This window comes from Zea mays, chromosome 5 (assembly GCF_902167145.1).
Source record: "Zea mays cultivar B73 chromosome 5, Zm-B73-REFERENCE-NAM-5.0, whole genome shotgun sequence".
Lineage (NCBI taxonomy): Eukaryota > Viridiplantae > Streptophyta > Magnoliopsida > Poales > Poaceae > Zea > Zea mays.
The window spans coordinates 205,519,619-205,539,597 of NC_050100.1; the positions used below are offsets into that span (position 1 = coordinate 205,519,619).

Sequence of the window (19,979 nt, forward strand, 5' to 3'; positions counted from 1 at the left end):
CTGCACAGATTTATTTGGAGATGGAGGGAGTATGTACACAATAGTGATTAGTATTTATATGTAACGGTTTGGGGGACTTATACAAGTTCATAAGGCTGAACAACGGCCAGCGAACGGTGTAGACAAACACGCATGATTCAGACGCATGTTTCCCCTTTGGCTTTGGACTTGGAGGATCCTTTCGTGGTGGAGCAGAGCAGACGGGGCTTGTGCTGTGCCTCGCTTTCAAGAGCTTTGTGTTGTCAGGACTCAGGGTGCAGGGTGCTCTAAAGAGGAGCCAGCGTGGTGAGACTTGAGAGACGGAGCAGCAGCAATCGATGGCTCCCTTTTGATCCTCCTCCTGTGCCAAATGCATGCTCGCCTCCCTCGCACGAATTGTTGTGCTGCCCGGGGACAGCTCTGTCCATGTAATGAGTAGAGTAATATACTAATATATACTTGCCCTGCATGCATGCATGCACGGTCGTCGCGCCTGCTTGCTCCGTCTGGAGGACGGTAGAAACTGCCAACTGAAAGGGAAATGCATGCGCTGGCACTACAACAGTGGCTACGTGTATGTGTGCACCGTGCACGTAGACGACAGTCGCAGAGGCCACAGACTCAGATTGCAGCCCTGGATGCACAAGCACAGATCACAAATGCACATTCGCCCAGACGGTAGCCACTGATGGAAGCTAGCAGATTTTGGTGTCTAAATTTCAGCAACGTCAAAGCAAAGCAAAGCAAGGCAAAGCAGCACGGATGATGCGTTCCGACTTTATTCGGTCATTACGTTGCCTGAAGAATCTGAACAGCAACGAAACGAAACAGGTCGCCAGATCTTACCAGCCCCTGAACAGCAACGAAATGATCAATCCCTGACGTTGTAGTACGAAGCGACTACTACAATACAGCCCGCCGACTGGTAGCTAGCATCGACCACCGCCATTAATATTAGGCCAAATCACCCATAATGCCGAGTCGAGTCAGAGTCAGTGTCAGTGATACGTTGTTTCACCTAGGAGACTAGGCTGGTGGCTGGCCATGCTTCACATGTCCGGGCCGGGCCCACTCACAGCCCAGCCGTGAATCCCTCACATTTTTTAGGTACCTTGTTGACAACAGATCAACAGCTAGATACTACTGCCTGTCTATGTCTTTACCATATGCTCCATCCGTCCCCCAAAATGTAACTATCTATAAAATTTGGGTAAATCACATCATGCATCATCTTTTCTTTTTCTTTTTCTTCCTTCACCAAAACAGTAGCGAAGATTCAGGACACTGATGTTAGCAGGTGTCGATCGGAGCATCTTACAATTCGATACGGCAGCACAATTAATTGCTCCAGTAAAACATGTGTGCTTTACCAGAATCCAGTGGCTACTGCTCAGTTTGGTCGCCGTCAGTCCTTTTTTTTGGCGACGCACACGGCCACGGTCACGCTCACGCGTCGATCGCTATTGGTACACATTGATGGACCATGAACGGGAAGTAAATGGAGAGTACCTCGTACCACAGTACTGTTCACCCATCATTAGCTGTCCCAGAAGAGAATCCTAGCTAAGCGTCTGGTTGCAACACCTGCTATCCTGTTACTGCTCCGTAGCTTGCCAAATGCCCAGAGTCATGTCGAGGGTACCATGAATCGGGATACCATTTGTGCCTCATCTTCCGCTAATTAAGGTAGGCAGAGTACTGTCAGATGCTCGCCAAGAAGGGCCGATTTTCTCGGGGCTTTGTTTGCAACTTCGACATATACTGAGATGAAATCCAACGTTTCAGAAACGCCTCGTACAGCAGTGAGGGGGTCGGTCGTACTCGTACCGTACCCACTACATGGCATGGATGCTGCAATGGCCAATGCCATGCCAGAAAAAAAAACTACTAGTCTAGTATTAATAAAGGAGAGGGTGGGAACCACAGTTGTGCACCTGTGCTTCTGCCGCGCACGGAGATGTCCTCTGCCTGTGTGTGCTGCGTGCATGTCAACCCTCTGCGTGACTGCATCTCTCTCTCTCTCGGTAGAGTTCAAGGGACATATAAGCCCCGGTCTTCAACTGAAGTAATATACCACATTTCGTTGCAGCGCAGTTTATTAACCAAAAGGGCACCAAGCACCAGCCTGCACCAGGGCAAAAACTGTCGCAAAAGGAACGCCAAAGCACAACGGTAGCCGCCACAGACCAGACTTCAAACTGGAATGTGGAAAGAGATCGCTGCGATTTCCCGTTCCGGCTCCCTTGAACCGCGCAGCTCGCCTCAGCTCAACCGTCCTCAAGCTACCCTCTCTCTCTCTCTCTCTTTACCTCCTGCTCTCTTCCATTCTTTCCTTGCAGCGCTCTTTCCGTCACTTCACTGCCATCTTTAGCTCCATCCCGCTGTTGATCAAAGGAGGTTCGGGCTTGGGCTTCGCTCAAGCCTCAAGGTGCTGCCGCCTTTCCGTCCGCTTAGTCCTTTGTAGCTACCTACCTGCAATGGCCGGGGGCTTCGAGTGGAGGACCTCTGCATCCACGACCAGAGGAGTGGAGCAGGTATGCAGCTCTTCTTGCGCATTCCCTCCAGAGAATTGTGGTACCTCGAGCAGATCTACGCATAACATATGCGCCGCAGTTTTCATCCTCCTGCTGGCCTTCTTCTGGAGCTTCTTGTAGTTTATCGCTGCATGCCATCCATATCACAGGATTTGTTCTTTCTTCCTTACCTGCACATCTCCTTCCCCAGGGGGAGCCAATAAATACCCTGCATTTTATTCAGAAAACAAAGCATATAGATTAGACAGCATGATTTCTTATGAATGAGAATCATGAATGTAAACATGGAGTTTCCTTTTCTGCGTGTCTCAGCTCTGTTCAATATATTTTCTGTGTCCCTTTGTTTAATAGTTTTAGTATGTACAAGACAATATTAATGCTGAAAAAGATGTAGGTTAGGTCAGTCTCAGTGGAAGTTTCATTTGTATTTAATTATGAATAGAGATAGAGAGAGTTTCATCAGAAATTGATGTGACAATCTTGATCACTGTACTATGAAACTCTCTACTGAGACTGGCCTTAGTCTCAATGTAGAGTTTCATATAACACAGTTACAAGGCTGCCACGTCAGTTTTTATATTGGTAACTGTGATAACGGGTTTCAGCTAGATGAAACTATAAAATTCTCTCTACCTTTCTCTTCATAATTAATCTGCCAACTCATCAAATTTGTTCATGTGTCACAATGTTAAATGAAAATGAAACTTCTTTGAAGCCCCATTGATACTGGCCTTAGATGAATATCACTTTGTGGTTGACAGATTGTTCCCTTCTACAGGCCATTATTACCCTCAAGGAAGGTGCACATCTCCTGAAATGTGGGAAGAGAGGGAAACCCAAATTCTGCACTGTCAGGCTATCTTATGTGAGTAGTTTGGCTATATGTTTACACTTTTTCTTCCATTTAATTCATAATTTTATTTATAAACGGAACATTGTGCTATGCAACCTTGCATTCACGTGTCCATTTTCCCCCTTAATGTTTTACTGGCAAACTAGGGATCTATAGGATAATAGTGACACCTCCCCAATTCTGAAGTCAACTACCTTTCTGCCAAAGGAGATAGGATTGATCACTGCAACACTGATCTTTTAGAACTTTTAACACAAGGTTGTATCTAATGTCGCTTACCGTTGGTAACTGTATTGTTTTGCTAGTTGTTTCTTTAATTCTCTTAACACTCAGCTCTGTTGGGTCATGAGTTGTTTTATGAAAAGATCAAGATATCCAAGAGGAAGGTAAATTGAACTAATCTAAATTCGTCGCCTAATCGCGACTAGTCGCCTGGTCAGTCCCAGTGTTCGACCAGGCGACTAGGCGACTTGAAATCATTGGGGGGAGTACCATTAATAAAGGTGATATCCAGTGCTGTATGCTTCCCACACTGTGTGGGGTCTGAGTAAGGGTATCTTTTGTTAGGATTTATGGGCTAGGCTCAATTGAGAAATTCAAATAAATCCCAGGAAAATCACAAAAGCCCATATAAGTGGATGGCTAGGGAATAGGTGAAACCAATAGCACCATATTGCTAGTTCTAGTGGAGTAGAGCTAGCTTAAATATGGAAGCCACACTCACTCACCAAGTCATGGATGAGAGGAGAGAGTGTGGAGAGCCACGCGCGCGCGCGCTCGCTCGCCTCGCCTCGCCTCGCCTCCCCTGGCCTGGCCTGGCCGGGGCAAAGGGCGCGGGCGCACGACATGCGCGTGAATGGTCCACCGAAATCCGGCCCCTCGCCTTGCGGGGGCGCGGCTTCCTTTTGCCGTCTGATTTTTTGGTTACTTGACTGTTACATTTATCCTAACCGATCGCTATAAAATCTCAACTGATCGCGAGATTTTTGTGGGCGAATAAGATCGGAGGTTTCGCTTTCGCCTCTCTTCATAGCTGAGCTGCCTTTTAGTTCCCTTCGTCCCGACCGCAGACGTGCATCTGCGATCAGGAGAGCAGGTCTCCGGAACCCTTCGTCTTCTAGATCCTGCACCGGGAGAGGGCGAATAAGGTTTTTGGTAAGCGTCTTCACGCGACTGCTCGTGATCTTCTGCCTCGTCGACCCTGCTCATTTCGCTGCTTCGACATCGTCGACCCTGCTGATTCCGGCGCGCGCCATCTATCAGTATGTCTAATCAGTACGCATCATCTGATTTGACTTTTTACTTCAGTTCTTCTGATTTGGTCATGATTTATATTCGGAATTTAATCTGGAATTTGTCTAATTATTCAACAATCCAAAAAACTTATTGTAGACAATTTCCTAGTTTTTGTATGGTTGCTTTTGCCGACGCGCTGAAGCCAGAAAAGTTTAATGGTATGCACTTTAAGAGATGGCAAGTCAAGGCCACGCTCTGGCTTACTGCTATGAATGTCTTCCATGTTAGTAAAGGCAGACCTGAGGGTCCACTGACTCATGAACAGGAGAAAGAGTACGACCATGCCAATACTATATTTACGGGAGCCGTTCTTAGCGCCCTTGTTGATCGTCTGGTTGATGCGAATATTCAGTACACAGACGGAAAAGAGTTGTGGAATGCACTTACTACTAAGTATGGTGCATCAGATGCTGGTAGTGACCTGTATATCATGGAGAGCTTTCATGATTATAAGATGGTTGATAATCGCTCTATTGTAGAGCAAGCTCATGAAATACAGTGTATAGCCAAGGAGCTCGACCACCTTAAGATAGTCCTTCCTAACCGATTTGTGGTTGGGTGCATTATTGCAAAGTTGCCTTCTACATGGAGGAACTTCGCCACATCTCTGAAACATAAGAGACAGGAGATATCAGTTGAAAATTTGATAGCGTCTCTGGATGTTGAGGAGAAAGCTCGGGCTAAGGACACGGGATCTAAAGGAGGCGAGGGCCACTCCAGCGCCAACATGGTTCAAAGGAACCACAACAAGGGGAAAGGAAAGCCAAAATCTAACAAGCCCAACAAAACTACCAACTTCAAGAAGAAGAAGAACAAGGCTGAATTGACATGTTTCGCATGTGGCGAGGCGGGTTATTTTGCCAAAGATTGTCCCGATCGAGTGGATCGCCGTGGCAAAAAGGGCAATGTCAACACAGTGGTCGCTAGCAATGAGGAAGACAAAGGGTATGGTAATTTACCTTTCATCTTCTCAGTATTTCAATCACCTAGCTGGTGGCTTGATACTGGTGCTAATGTTCATGTGTTTTCTGACATTAACTTGTTCTCTTCTTATCAGGGCGCCCGAGATTCTTCCGTCCTAATGGGGAATGGGCCACATGCTTCTGTTCATGGCACTGACACGGTGGATCTGAAGTTTACTTCGGGAAAGATCGTGCAGCTGAAGAACGTGCATCATGTCCCTTCTATACACAAGAATCTCGTTAGCGGAACCCTTCTATGTAGAGATAGGTTCAAGGTAGTTTTGGAGTCCAATAAATTAGTTGTGTCCAAGTCTGGACAATTTATTGGTAAAGGCTATGATTGCGGAGGCTTGTTCCGCTTTTCTCTGTTAGATTTCAATAATCAGTCTATGAACCATATTTGTGCTAATGTTGCTGATCTTGCGAGTATTTGGCATTCTCGTTTGTGTCATATTAATTTTGGCTCTATGTCTCGGCTTGCAACCATGAGTTTAATTCCGAATATCACCATAGTCAAAGGTTCTAAGTGTCACAGTTGTGTGCAGTCGAAGCAACCTCGAAAGCCTCACAAGGCTGCTGAGGAGAGACACCTGGCACCTATAGAACTCATACATTCTGATCTTTGTGAGATGAATGGTGTGTTGACAAAGGGTGGTAAGAGATACTTCATGACATTGATTGATGATGCATCTAGATTTTGCTATGTATACTTGCTAAAAACTAAAGATGAGGCTTTAGACTACTTTAAAATCTATAAGGCTGAAGTTGAAAACCAACTAGAGAGAAAGATCAAACGTCTTAGATCAGATCGTGGTGGCGAGTTTTTTCCCAAACTCTTTGATGATTTCTGTGCAGAACATGGCATTATTAATGAGAGGACTCCTCCCTATTCACCCGAGTCAAACGGGATTGCTGAAAGGAAAAACCGTACGTTGACTGACCTGGTGAATGCCATGTTAGACACTTGTGGTTTATCTAAGGCATGGTGGGGGGAGGCAGTCCTGACTTCATGTCATGTTCTGAATAGAATTCCTATGGGCAAAGAAGAGAAAATCCCTTATGAGAAGTGGGTTGGGAGAAAACCATCACTTTCATACTTGCGCACTTGGGGGTGCATGGCGAAAGTCAATGTACCAATTAATAAAAAGCGCAAGCTTGGTCCAAGGACAGTGGATTGTGTCTTTCTTGGATATGCTTCGTGTAGCATAGCATATAGATTTTTAGTAGTTAAATCTGAAGTTTCTGATGTGTATGTTGATACTATTATGGAATCATGTGATGCTACTTTCTTTGAACATATATTTCCAATGAAAGACATTCATAACAATTCTAAATACTCTTCTGAGATAACTCCTGAACATAGTACACCTATTGAGAGTTTTGAACAGCCACATGAAATTGTCCTAGAGGAGGATGACAATGATGCTCCTAAAAGGAGCAAGAGACAAAGGGTTGAAAATTCCTTTGGTGATGATTTCATTGTGTACCTTGTGGACGATACTCCTACTACCATTGCAGAAGCATTTGCATCTCCAGATGCAGATGATTGGAAAGAAGCAGTTCATAATGAGATGGACTCTATTCTTTCAAATGGTACGTGGGAAGTCACTGATCGACCCTATGAATGCAAACCTGTGGGTTGTAAGTGGGTGTTTAAAAAGAAGCTCAAGCCTGATGGTACAATTGATCAGTACAAGGCTAGGCTTGTGGCTAAAGGCTATACTCAGAAAAAAGGAGAAGACTTCTTTGATACTTACTCACCTGTTGCTAGAATGACCACTATTCGAGTACTACTTTCTTTGGCTGCCTCGTATGGTCTCCTTGTTCATCAGATGGATGTAAAGACATCTTTTCTTAATGGAGAGCTGGACGAGGACATCTATATGGAACAACCTGATAGATTTGTAGTAAATGGTCAAGAAAGCAAGGTGTGCAAGTTATTGAAATCTTTGTATGGTCTGAAGCAAGCACCAAAGCAGTGACATGAGAAGTTTGACACGACTCTAACGTCTGCAGGCTTTGCCATTAATGAGGCAGACAGGTGTGTATATTATCGCTGTGGTGGGGGCGAAGGAGTTATATTGTGCTTATATGTTGATGATATATTGATATTTGGCACAAACATTGATGTGATCAATGAAGTCAAGTCTTTTCTATCAAAGAGTTTTGATATGAAAGATCTGGGAGAAGTTGATGTGATTCTAAACATCAAGCTGATTAAGGCAGATGGTGGGATTACTCTCTCGCAATCTCACTATGTTGAAAAGGTTTTGAAGCGATTTGGCTTCTTTGAGTGCAAACCTTCTCCAACACCTTATGATCCCAGTGTGACACTGCGAAAGAACAAGAGAATTGGTTTAGACCAATTGAGATACTCTCAGATTGTCGGTTCACTCATGTATCTTGCTGGTGCAACAAGGCCCGATATCTCGTTTGCTGTGAGCAAATTGAGTAGGTTCATGTCAAACCCCGGGACTGATCATTGGCATGCACTTGAGCGGGTTATGCGCTACCTGCAAGGTACAATGAGTTATGGAATTCACTATTCTGGTCAGCATGCAGTACTTGAAGGATATAGTGATTCGAACTGGATATCTGATGTAGACGAGCTTTATGCCACCAGTGGTTATGCCTTTACTATTGGTGGAGGTGCGGTATCATGGAGGTCATGCAAGCAGACCATCTTGACGAGGTCAACCATGGAAGCTGAGCTAGCTGCACTTGACACAGCAACCGTTGAGACAGAATGGTTGCGTGAACTCTTGATGGACTTGCCGGTGGTTGAGAAATCAATACCAGCTATCCTTATGAACAGTGACAATCAGACAGTGATTGCTAAAGTGACGAGTTCTAAGGATAATGGAAAGTCATCAAGACATGTCAAAAGACGATTGAAGTCTGTCAGAAAGTTGAGAAACTCCGGAGTTATAAGTGTGACTTATATTTCAACAGATAAAAATCTGGCAGATCCGTTTACCAAGGGACTACCACGTAATGTGATAGAAATCGCATCTAGAGAGATGGGTATGAGACCCGAATAAAGTTGCCATGGTGGAAACCCAGTCTATGTGATCGGAGATCCCGTGAATTAGGTCCTGGGAAGAACAAGCCATTGGTGAACTGAGGAGAGTAACCTTTGACCCTCTCTAAGTAAAGATGCAATACTCTCAAATGCTGTAAGGCAGGTTGGCTTTGTGCCTTAATGTGTTCTGTTGGCTTGTATTAGCGAAGATGTTGTCCTGCAGAACATTCTTTGAAAGAACATACCTATATGAGTTAGACTGTCTAACGTCGCAGTCTATGAGATTTGGGTGATCTCTAGTAAACTCATGAAGAGACCTTGGAGTACGACGTATATGCTCCACCCGAGAAGGGGACTACTGGTAGCCAAGTACTGGTCATGACTTCAAGTGAAACTCATTCACGCAAAACTTGCAATTAAAGGCATAGTTCATTGTCCAAGTTGTGGGTTGGTGTAGCTTGGAGTTCTAGGCGGAAGTTCAACTTAACAGTCTCTGCTGAAAAACTAGTATATTAAACAGTAGTGAACAGTGGCGAAAACTGCAGATGGGCATTTGAGATCTGGTGGGGGATTGTTAGGATTTATGGGCTAGGCCCAATTGAGAAATTCAAATAAATCCCAGAAAAATCACAAAAGCCCATATAAGTGGATGGCTAGGGAATAGGTGCAACCAATAACACCATATTTCTAGTTCTAGTGGAGTAGAGCTAGCTTAAATATGAAAGCCACACTCACTCACCAAGTCATGGATGAGAGGAGAGAGTGTGGAGAGCCACACGCGCGCGCGCTCGCTCGCCTCGCCTCCCCTGGCCTGGCCGGGGCAAAGGGCGCGGGCGCACGACATGCGCGTGAATGGTCCGCCGAAATCCAGCCCCTCGCCTTACGGGGGCGCGGCTTCCTTTTGCCGTCTGATTTTTTGGTTACTTGGCTGTTACGTTTATCCTAACCGATCGCTATAAAATCTCAACTGATCGCGAGATTTTTGTGGGCGGATAAGATCGGGGGTCGCGGACTCGGCCCTATAAAAGGAGCCCGGCAGCCAGCCTCCAAATCATCCCAGTTTCGCTTTCGCCTCTCTTCATAGCTGAGCTGTCTTTTAGTTCCCTTAGTCCCGACCACAGACGTGCATCTGCGATCAGGAGAGCAGGTCTCCGGAACCCTTCGTCTTCTAGATCCTGCACCGGGAGAGGGCGAATAAGGTTTTTGGGAAGCGTCTTCACGCGACTGCTCGTGATCTTCTGCCTCGTCGACCCTGCTCATTTCGCTGCTTCGACATCGTCGACCCTGCTCATTCCGGCGCGCGCCATCTATCAGTTTGTCTAATCAGTACGCATCATCTGATTTGGCTTTTTACTTCAGTTCTTCTGATTTGGTCATGATTTATATTCGGAATTTAATCTGGAATTTGTCTAATTATTCAACATCTTTAAGCATCAAGTCTTACCCGCATAATATGCATAGGCTGGGGCTCGAACTCGGGACCTTCCAGTTACAAACGGTAGGCTCTATCGCTGCACCAGGCCCGCCCTTCGGAGGGAGTACCATTAATAGAGGCACAAAATCTATATACGTTCAATCAATCATCATTATCATGACCTAACTTATATTGTTTCTATAAACACACGTTAATCATAATAATCTAGTAACATCATTAATCATCGAAACCCATCTAGAGGTCTAGATTCTTTAAAATGTAATTACCTGAACTTGGACTTTGTTAGTGACATGTGAGACGAGTCTTGCAAGTCTATGTGAAGTTTAAAACAAGTCTATATTTAGGATTAATGACACTCTAAAATAAAATTTTCTATTTCCAATTTCTCGGTCCTCTCCTTTGTTATCAATGACCAAAAACTCTTCAGTGTATTTTTCTTGACTTTCCAGTGATCATTTGTAGCTACTCTTGTTTTCTTGCCATTGACAAAAGACAAAGGATATGCTATAGTTCTGTTAGTAAGTTTGAAATGGACATGCAAAACTATTCTTACACTAATGCATTTTTTGTACCAAGGTAAACTGGCAAATCAACCATTTCTCCAACAACTATTCAGGTATATATCAACCAAATAAGCACATTACCTTGTAAGGATTAGTTGCGCGTGGATGCAGAGGCCGGATATTTTCCATTTTCAAAAAAAAACACATTATGGCTCTATCAGTATACAAATAATATATCTTCTAGAGAAAACAGGTTGGAGCTCTGCCTTCTCATTTAAGCTAGGAAAAGATTAATTACAGATATCCATGGCGAGGAGTCTAGGCAACTCTACTGACTAGACAAGGATAATAAAACAACAAGTAGAAACTGGACCTACATAATAAAGCGAGAAAACTGAACCTAGGCTCTGATTGTTTCCACTTAATCGACATACCATGGAGATCTTTTTATTCTAGATTCTCAATTTTGCTAGTTCAAAGTTCTAAAGCAGAAGTCAGCAGAATCAGAAATGGCAAGGCGTGTTTTTTTTTTTGCTTAAAATCTGTATATGCAAAAACAAACAGACTCTAGTGTGACACTAGTAACAAGACAAAAATATATTCTTAGATTATTGTTTCTCCTTATTCCGCTCAACTACATGCTACATCCGAAGCAAGCTCAGTTTTGGTTTTTGAGTAAACTGAAACTGAACATCTTCAACTTTTATAAACTTGCATACCATATTTGGCTCTCTTATGTATTTGACATTATTGCATTTGCAGGATGAGAGAGCACTAATATGGTACTCCAAAAATAGGGGGAAACATTTAAGCTTGAATTCAGTGTTCAGTGTAGTTCTTGGACAGAAGACTGTATGCAACTTTCCCTTTCCAAATATATGCTATTAGCTCTTAGTAGTAACACATTAGGGTCCTAAGACACTGATTTACTGAGAATTCAATATTTTGCAGACAAAACTTTTGCGTCTGCATTGGCCAGAAAAGGAATCTCACTCCTTGTCAATTATATACAAGAATGGTGAATCCTCGCTTGACTTGGTATTGACTATGGAGTAGCCCAGTGTTGTTTAAATTTTGTAATTTCTTTACTTATTTAACTTACATAACCTTTTATTTGGGGATGATTTAATCCAGGTCTGCAAAGATAGAGATCAAGCTGAATGTTGGTATTTAGGCCTTACAGCCCTAATATCAGCACCATCGACCCCTTTACTTCTGGTTAATTCAACAAACAGCCGTCGGATAAACAGCTGCACGAATAGCCCTCCTAGCTATATTCAGCAAAGGAGTAGGCTTTTCACTGTGCGTGATGGAAGAAACTTCCCAAAGGTTCATTCTGGAATTCATGCATGCCATGATTTTTATGCAGGAACATGATAGCATTGTCTAAGTGCGAGCTTGACATTGCTTGTGAAATTTCTTGTCTCACACTAAGTAGCATGTTCTGAATTCCATGCTTGAAAAAAAAAGGACATTGATGATGACTGGCATATTAGATCATGATGAGGTTATGTTGATGATAGCTACCTTGTTAGTTTATACTCCCTCCGTCCCAAATTATAATCCATTTGACTTTTTTGTGTCATGTTTGACCGGCTCGTCCTATTCAAATTTTCTGTGAAAAAATGAAAAATTCAAAGCCATATTTAAAGTATATTATATGCTAAACAATATCACAGCAAAAATTAACAATAATTATGAAATTTTTTTAATAAGACGAGCCGGACAAACTTAGGGTAAAAAAGTCAAACGAATTATAAATTAGAATGGAGGGAGTACTTTATAGTGAAAATATCATATTACTATTTTCCAACCGAAAAATATGATAACAATATATTTAGTAATGGAATTTAAACTAACACTGCATATACTTTGAGGCGCAACTTTTTTAGTTAAGTGCTATACCATCACTGGTGACTGTAAATAGTCGCGCGGGCGCGCGCAACTGTCATATGTTTCAATTGCATCATGCTTTTACTTGTACTGTTCAAATGATAATTTCTCCAATCATTTGTTCATGAAGGTACATTCGCTATATGGCAGTCCTAGGTTGATACAGAACAAGTACTTCCATAATAATTTGGATTGCTCTGAACCATTCTTTTCTCCAAGACAGAGAGCATGGTCAGAACTAGATTCCTACATGGAAAAGATTAGTCCCGAATTGATAAATCGAGTACAAAATAATTTGAGAGACATAAAATCTGCGGAAACAATTAACGACCAAAGAATTATGCAAATGCCTAAACTGAAACAATCTAAGGGGTCAAATGCAGCAACAGATTCTCTGAAGGACATTTTTGTATAGGGTGATGTTCTGGGTCGTATGTCAGATAATGGACATGTATCAGGAACCAATATATCACTTCCAAGGTTATTGAAATCGTCACAGATTCTTGATGTGCAGAGCATTGCCTGTGGAGAGAAACACGCGGCAATAGTTACTAAGCAGGGTAAGGTATTCTCTTGGGGTGAGGAAAATGGAGGGAGATTGGGACACAAAACAAGTGACAGTGTCTCTGACCCTAAAATCATTGACTCTCTTGCCTCCACACCTATGAAGACTATTGCATTGGGGGCAAAGTACACCTGTGCAGTTTCAGTTTCAGGAGAACTTTATGAATGGGGTGAAGGGATTCACAGCCTAGGGTTCAAGAACAATCAGTGTCAAAGAAGCCCATGGTTCCCACATAAATTGATCAGAACTTCAGATGGTATATCTGTGGCGAAGATTGCATGTGGTCAGTGGCACACAGCTATAGTATCCTCCACAGGTAAGCTGTTCACATATGGACATGGGACATTTGGTGTTCTTGGACATGGTGACACACGTAGTGTTGTTCAGCCGAAAGAAGTGGAGTCCTTGAGGGGGTTAAGAGTTAAGTCCGTCGCATGTGGACCATGGCACACTGCTGCTATTGTGGAAACATCAGGAACACCCAAGAGCAATGCTCCTGGTGGGAAGCTATTCACATGGGGTAACGCAAGTGGAGAGAAGCTGGGCCATACTGACAAAAAGTCGAAGCTTGTACCAACTCGTGTTGAATCACTCATTGATTGTGATTTTACTCAGGTATCATGCGGTATGTCATTAACAGCTGTGCTAACCATAACAGGTGTCGTATTTACCATTGGAAGCAAGGACCATGGTCAATTAGGGAATCCTCGATCTGATAGCGCATGTATTTGTATGGTTGAAGGGCCACTTAAGACTGAGTTTGTCAAAGATATATCCAGCGGAAATTCCCATGTTGCAGTCTTGACAATGAATGGGAAAGTGTTTACCTGGGGCAAAGGCACAGAAGGGCAACTTGGTTTGGGGGATTACCTTGACAGGACCTTCCCAACTCTAGTGGAGGCCCTGGAAGATAAACAGGTGGACAGTATAGTTTGTTCTTCCAACTTCACGGCTGTAATTTGTGTGCATGGGGAAATCTCAAGCAAGGATACTGTATGCAGCAGTTGCAGGTTGGCATTCCGGTTTACAAGGAAGAAGCACAACTGCTACAACTGTGGTTCCATGTTCTGCAATTCTTGCAGCAGCAACAAGGTTCAAAGGGCCACCCTTGCACCAGATAAGAGCAAAAGATGTCGTGTGTGTGATGCTTGTTTCAATGAACTGAATAAAACAGCTGAGCATGGCAAAATGAGTTGTGAATCAAAGATCCAAAAAGAACCGCCTTTAACAGAAACAAGAACATATACACCAAAGTTATCACGAATGCTTAAGGAAGCAAATTTCATCATGGAAAAAATGGGTTCCATACGAAGTCCCAACCAGAGAAATCAGGAATCAGCCACTCTGAATCAAATGCAAAAACAAAGGTGGGGACAGGTAGAATGCCCCGATCAATTCAAATGTGCAAGAGACAACATTTCACATTGTTTGACATCAAAGAAGCAGCCAGTTGATATTGGTCGTATAGGGAGAATGAATGATCCAGTCTCACAAAAGACTGCTGCCCCTTTAACACGAACTACTGATAAGAGGAGGAAAGAACAAGATTTGATAGAAAAGATAATGTTGGAGGAGGTCAAACAGCTTCAAGCACAGGTAATTTCTATAACTTATTATTTTCTAGGGACCCATATAATAATTCTTATACGGAACTATCTTGTTTTTTTTTAAAAAAAATGTGTTTCAAATCATTGATTTGGTGAGACACATGGTGATCTTGCTCTTATCTAAGCAGGTAACCACTCTAGCAGAAGAATGCCGGCATAGGAGCCTGAAAGTTCAGTTGTATAAACGAAAACTTGAGGAAACCTGGTTGATAGCAAGGGACGAGGCCACAAAGTGCAATGCTGCAAAAGAGATTATAAAGATTTTAACAAATCAGGTATAAGTCTGTCTTATAAAAAATTCCAACATTTTAGAACTTTTCTGACACAGTGGTGAGAAATCTTTCCTCTGAGCCAAAGGTCCTATGTTCGATGCAGCATCTCTGCAAAAATGCAGAGGTAAAGCTTGACTTGTTATTCGTTTCCTAAACCCCACTCATGTGGAATTCCCCAGCACTGGGTTTGTCCTTTAGAACTTTTCTGTCTGATGTCATATAAGTAATCTTCTGCGAACCTGTGCAGAGAAATGCTTTATCAAATAAACTTTTAGATGATTTGGAACTAGATGATTCCAGGATCGTCCCTGACCCACCCGACAAAACTCCTGTCACCGGCAAAATTCCACCGCTAAACAGCATCAGGGATCAACACAACATAGAGGAAGTGGATATGCAATCTACAACGTCTTCTAACACTGTTGTGGCGGATGACTCGGCTGTGCATCAGAATGGCAGAAGAGCCTCCAATAGCAGCAGAGGTTATGACGGGGGAACAGATAGCACAGTTGCTCCTACTGACTCCAGTGGAATGATCGAGCAAATTGAGCGTGGGGTGTACATTTCAGTCGTTACATCCCCCGATGGTAAGAAGGGAATCAAGAGCATCCGGTTCAGGTGAACTCCTCAAAGCCTCTCTCCAATGTTTTTACGGCATTCATCACAGTTGGCTTAAAACTGAATAATATTTATTTATGATAACTTGCTCATGGTGATCTCGCAGCCGGAAGCATTTTGGGGAGACCGAGGCACAGAAATGGTGGGAAGAGAATGAGAGCAGAGTATTTGCAAAGTACAACAGCATGGAATACTTGGCAGCACAATGTCGATAAGGAAAATGTACAGGAGAAGCCAGTTCTTTGTCACAGTGTCTGTAGAACATGTACACTGCAACACCATATTGTTCGGTAAAGTCGTAGGATAGATGAGATAGAAGGAATGATAGTATCCTATCTATTAAGCAGATAAACCGCAGCATATCCCCGTTCTGGATTAAACTTAGGTCCATGGTTTTACTTCGACTCAATAACAATTCAATTCTACGCGAATTGGGGTTTGTGTTCGACGGGATCGGGTTGGAGCCTGTGATTCGGATTCCCGACGCGGCGACGCGAGTACATTTGTTGGCTACACCGATCGGTGACCATAGGTGAAGAGTAGGATTTCGTAGCCTGACTAACCCTAGTTCACTCGAGTGACTGAGTGAGCAGAGACGTACCGGAACGTCCTCGCCGTAGCCGTCTGTCGGTCTGTGCACCCCCGCTCCCTGCCCCTGTGAAGCCTGCTTCCCTTGGCGCGACCGGTGACGCCTCCTCCCGAGGCGCGTGGCGCGGGCCCTCAGCCACCGCCCGTCGCCTCCTCCGACCAACCCCGCCGCCGCGCCGCGACCGCGATGAAACTGCCAACGGCAGAGTTCCCGTGGGGGGGGGGGGGGGGGGGGGGGGGGGGGGGGGGGGGGGGGGGGGTTGGGGTTCCTCCGGCCTGCAACTTCGCATTACTCTACAATGGCCCCGACTTCCGATTTTAGAAAGATTTACAGCGAGCGCAATAGATTGTGCAGAGTGTTTTCAGAGTCCAGAACCAAGTTGAAGAACACCAAAGTGCAAAGTGGCTCATTCCGCCTGCTCCCTATTACATTTCGTCCAGATGGTACAAGCCTAAAATTTACATGTGCTCAGACTATTGACACACACACAACCCTCTCTATCTCATGTTGGGGAAAAAATTACACAAGTGGTGAAACAAAAGCGGAATATGAGTACAGATTTTGCCTATATATACGCGTATATACCGAGGGGTAAGAACCAGAGTTGCTCATCCGTCTCTCCTGGAAAACCTGTTCCCAGGCTAGCTGCTTCTGCAGAGCATGTGCAGGCAGCCATGCATGTCAGCAGCAGCCCAACATCCAAAAAGTGCGTCGTGAGTTCTTTACACCGAGGTTTCAGCTCTTGTCAGTTGTCACAAGCACAGCCTCGTCAGCTCGCCGTCATCCTCCTCTCCGGGCGCCACCGGGCGCGGCGCCTCGCTCTCGGCCGCGCACCGCTTGTACGGCACGAACCCTCTCCCGCTGCAGGAAGCCGAACTCGCGCACTTGGCCAGCCGCGGGATGGCAGCCCGAAGCGCCGCGCAGCCGTCGCCGGTGTTTTCTTGTCCGGGACCGTGGTGGGACTGCGCGGTGTCCGAGTTCTGCGCCGCCGACGCGGCGCTGGAGGCCATGTTCGAACCTGTCAGGGACCTTTCCGTCTGCGCGCGTTTGTGATCCAGAGGCTCTGAAGCTTGCTGGTGCTCCTGAGCTGAAGCCACCGCCTGCGGGTAGAACACCGCGCACGGCACGCTCCCGCTGTAGCCGAACCACGGCGCGACGGGCTGCGCCGCGAGGCCGTCGTGCTGGGGAACGAAGTACATGAGCTGCTGCACCTGCACGCTGCCCGGCCACGGACTCCATGAGCTCGCTCCTGCGGCACCGATAGGATTCCGGTCTCTGCTTGCCTTGGCAACGCTCGCAGCCGCAGGTGAATAGTCCGTTTTCAGGTCTTTCACCACAACTTTCTTTCCGAACAGCTTCAAGACTGGAGCTTCCGGTCCTAGATCCGACACTTCGTTTGCTTCAACGAGCACCTGAAATTCACGTTGAAGCAATATGTCAGGAAATCCCATTTGGTAATTCTGCTGAATCAGACAGCACTGGGGTGTAATACAATTGCAAAATTAATTTAAATGGTCCAGAGATATCATCATTCATCAGTGAGTTATTTTATGAGATCTCTTATTTTATAGTATTGCTTTCGAGGAATAAAATGGAAAGTACATGTGGTTCGCAGTTCACAAAGAAACAACCAAAGAACATGATGTTACCTTGGTATATGGCGCTCTCGTTCTTGGCGATGCGCAGCCGTGCTCCCCGGCCACCGACGAGACCAGCGAGCCGCCACCGTCACCACGCTCATCCGAACCGGAAGCTGACAGGCCCCGCGACCTGCTGGCGCTCGAGCTGTTCGCGAACGCGCTGCCTAATAACACCTCCGCTCGCGACGCCGTGCGCGCCGAGGCAAGCACCGATGTCGGCGACCCTTCATCCCGGTCACGCGGGGGCAGCTTCTCCATCAGCTTGAGCTCCGGCGCGGGCTTCTTGGCCGCGCCGTCCACCTTGCGCGGGTAAGGGTGCGCCGGCTTCCTCTTGGGGCGCGGCGGCGGGACCTGGATTGCCGGCGCCGCGCCCGCGGAGGCGTTACTTCCTGACGATGACTCTCGGACCACCTTCGCACACACACGACGCAATTCCGACATCAGAAAAGGTGTAGGCAGACCTTGCCGATCGTCGTCTGCTCCACTAGCATGTGGACCCATCGTTTTTTTTCATGGCAGAGATGAAAGAATTCGTTTTCGTTTGCGCTGGGACTGGGAGAGAGGCGAATGAATGGCCAGAATGGGTACACGACCTTGGTGAAGAACTTCTGCGCGTGGCTCCGGATTTGCACGGCAGTCTTGGTGCCGATGTGCTCTGCACGCACGGGCAGAGAAGAAGAGAGTGAGTGCTTCCTCCTCGTCCTGACGAAGAACGAACGAACGAGGGTGCAGAGAAAGAGAGAGGGAGGCCGGTACGTTACGTACCTTGTATGTGGCGCCAGGCGCGACCGTGCATCTGTAGGGCCTCCAGGAACCGCCGGTGCTCGTCCTCCGTCCACTTCTCCCGCTGCTTCGTGATCGTGTACGGCTTCCGCGCCTGCAGGTCAGGGCCGTCAGGCAAGCGTGGAAGAAACAGAATGAGAACACGCGGATCGCACGGATACTGCAGCCACGGCCGCGATTCGCCGCTGCAGTAGCAATACCTTGGGGACGTGCTCCTCCCCTGACAAATCCATGTCGCGGGGGCCGAGAGGGTCCTTGCAACGATCCACGGCGGTCTCGCCGGTTGCCATCGGAATTTGCTGCGGGCAGCGGAGGAAACACCCACAATTTAGGCCCCAAGAAGGTGCGATTACACCGTCCAAACCAATCGGGTCGAGTGAATTTCAAACCCGGCCGAAACGATCTCTCCCAGCCGGGCCAGGAAAGCCAAGACAAGGAATGAAGGTCGCAGGTATTACCTCCAAACAGGCCTTCTCCTCCAGTGCTCTTCCGGAAACTAATCCGACCCAAGTCGCCGATCAACCCCCGAGGTCGCCGCCACCTTCCAGTTTCTCAGGCGGTCAGGCCTGAACCTGCGCAAGGAGAAGGGGAAGGACGGCGCGAGAAGCGCCGGTTTGCACTGGAGAAGAAGAATAGACAAGAGGAGGGAGAGAGGCGACGAGGTGTCGAGGACGGGGAGAAAAAGAGCATGGGCGGGCTCGCCACGTCGGACGGGATTTTTCCACTTTCCCCGTTCTTTTTCTGCCCACCTCCTTTCCTTCTCGTGGCTGCGATTTTCTCGGAGGCGCCGGAAATAATCCAATTCCGGTGGGGAGAAAGAAATCAAAGAATTGAGTCGAAGGAGAGAGAGAGAGAGAGAGAGAGAGAGAGAGAGAGGTTCGGGAGGCCGCTGGTTCTCGTCATCTCGCGGCTGTGTCTGCTCCTCCGGCCCCGTCGCTGTCATGTGTTCCGAATGCCGAATGCTTTGCTTCCCTCCACCGGCCGTGGCCTCTATAATTAATCACTCGTGGGGCCGCGTGGCAATTTTTAGGCGCTCCATGCACCGACTCCGCGAGGGCGGGTAATTAACGGGTTTATGCTCGCTGACCAAGTAACCATGCGGCGAAGGACGGGGGTGAGGGTCTTCATGCACGTTTAGGCACTGCTGCATGCGTGCATTCTGCATCCGAAATGTGTAAATTGTGGTCGTAGACTCGTAGCCTTGTAGTACCACGACAATTCCCTGAACCTCCAGTTTTTTAGCCAAACGAGGGGTAACCTTCTCAAAATCTCTCATGCCGGAGTGCTTCTTTCGGCACGGTTCGTTTGCATCCGGATTTGTGATGAATTAGGTTATCTTTAGCAGCTTACTCATTCTCATACTTATATTGAAATTTTGATCTACAAACAGTGTAATATACAGTATAAAGCAGTAAAAACAGAGTTTTT

The 19,979-nt window shown here is 46.0% G+C and overlaps 2 protein-coding genes and 1 pseudogene across 2 annotated transcripts; 1 reads left to right on the forward strand and 2 right to left on the reverse strand.

Moving 5' to 3' along the window:
* Positions 1-1,187: 1,187 nt before the first annotated feature.
* LOC100192513 (uncharacterized) lies at positions 1,188-16,341 on the reverse strand. Its single transcript, NM_001137733.1, has 2 exons — positions 16,141-16,341; positions 1,188-2,721 (listed from the first exon to the last, which is right to left on the reverse strand). Exon 2 carries the CDS (start codon positions 1,964-1,966, stop codon positions 1,661-1,663), a length of 306 nt encoding a protein of 101 aa, NP_001131205.1. The 5' UTR covers positions 1,967-2,721; positions 16,141-16,341; the 3' UTR covers positions 1,188-1,660.
* On the forward strand, positions 2,442-15,919 carry LOC103627563 (PH, RCC1 and FYVE domains-containing protein 1-like; annotated as a pseudogene).
* Positions 16,342-16,524: 183 nt separating the features above from the next.
* LOC100276850 (uncharacterized) lies at positions 16,525-19,201 on the reverse strand. Its single transcript, NM_001374070.1, has 6 exons — positions 19,010-19,201; positions 18,752-18,850; positions 18,534-18,645; positions 18,362-18,423; positions 17,778-18,179; positions 16,525-17,540 (listed from the first exon to the last, which is right to left on the reverse strand). Exons 2-6 carry the CDS (start codon positions 18,839-18,841, stop codon positions 16,881-16,883), a joined length of 1,326 nt encoding a protein of 441 aa, NP_001360999.1. The 5' UTR covers positions 18,842-18,850; positions 19,010-19,201; the 3' UTR covers positions 16,525-16,880.
* Between the last annotated feature and the right edge of the window lie 778 nt (positions 19,202-19,979).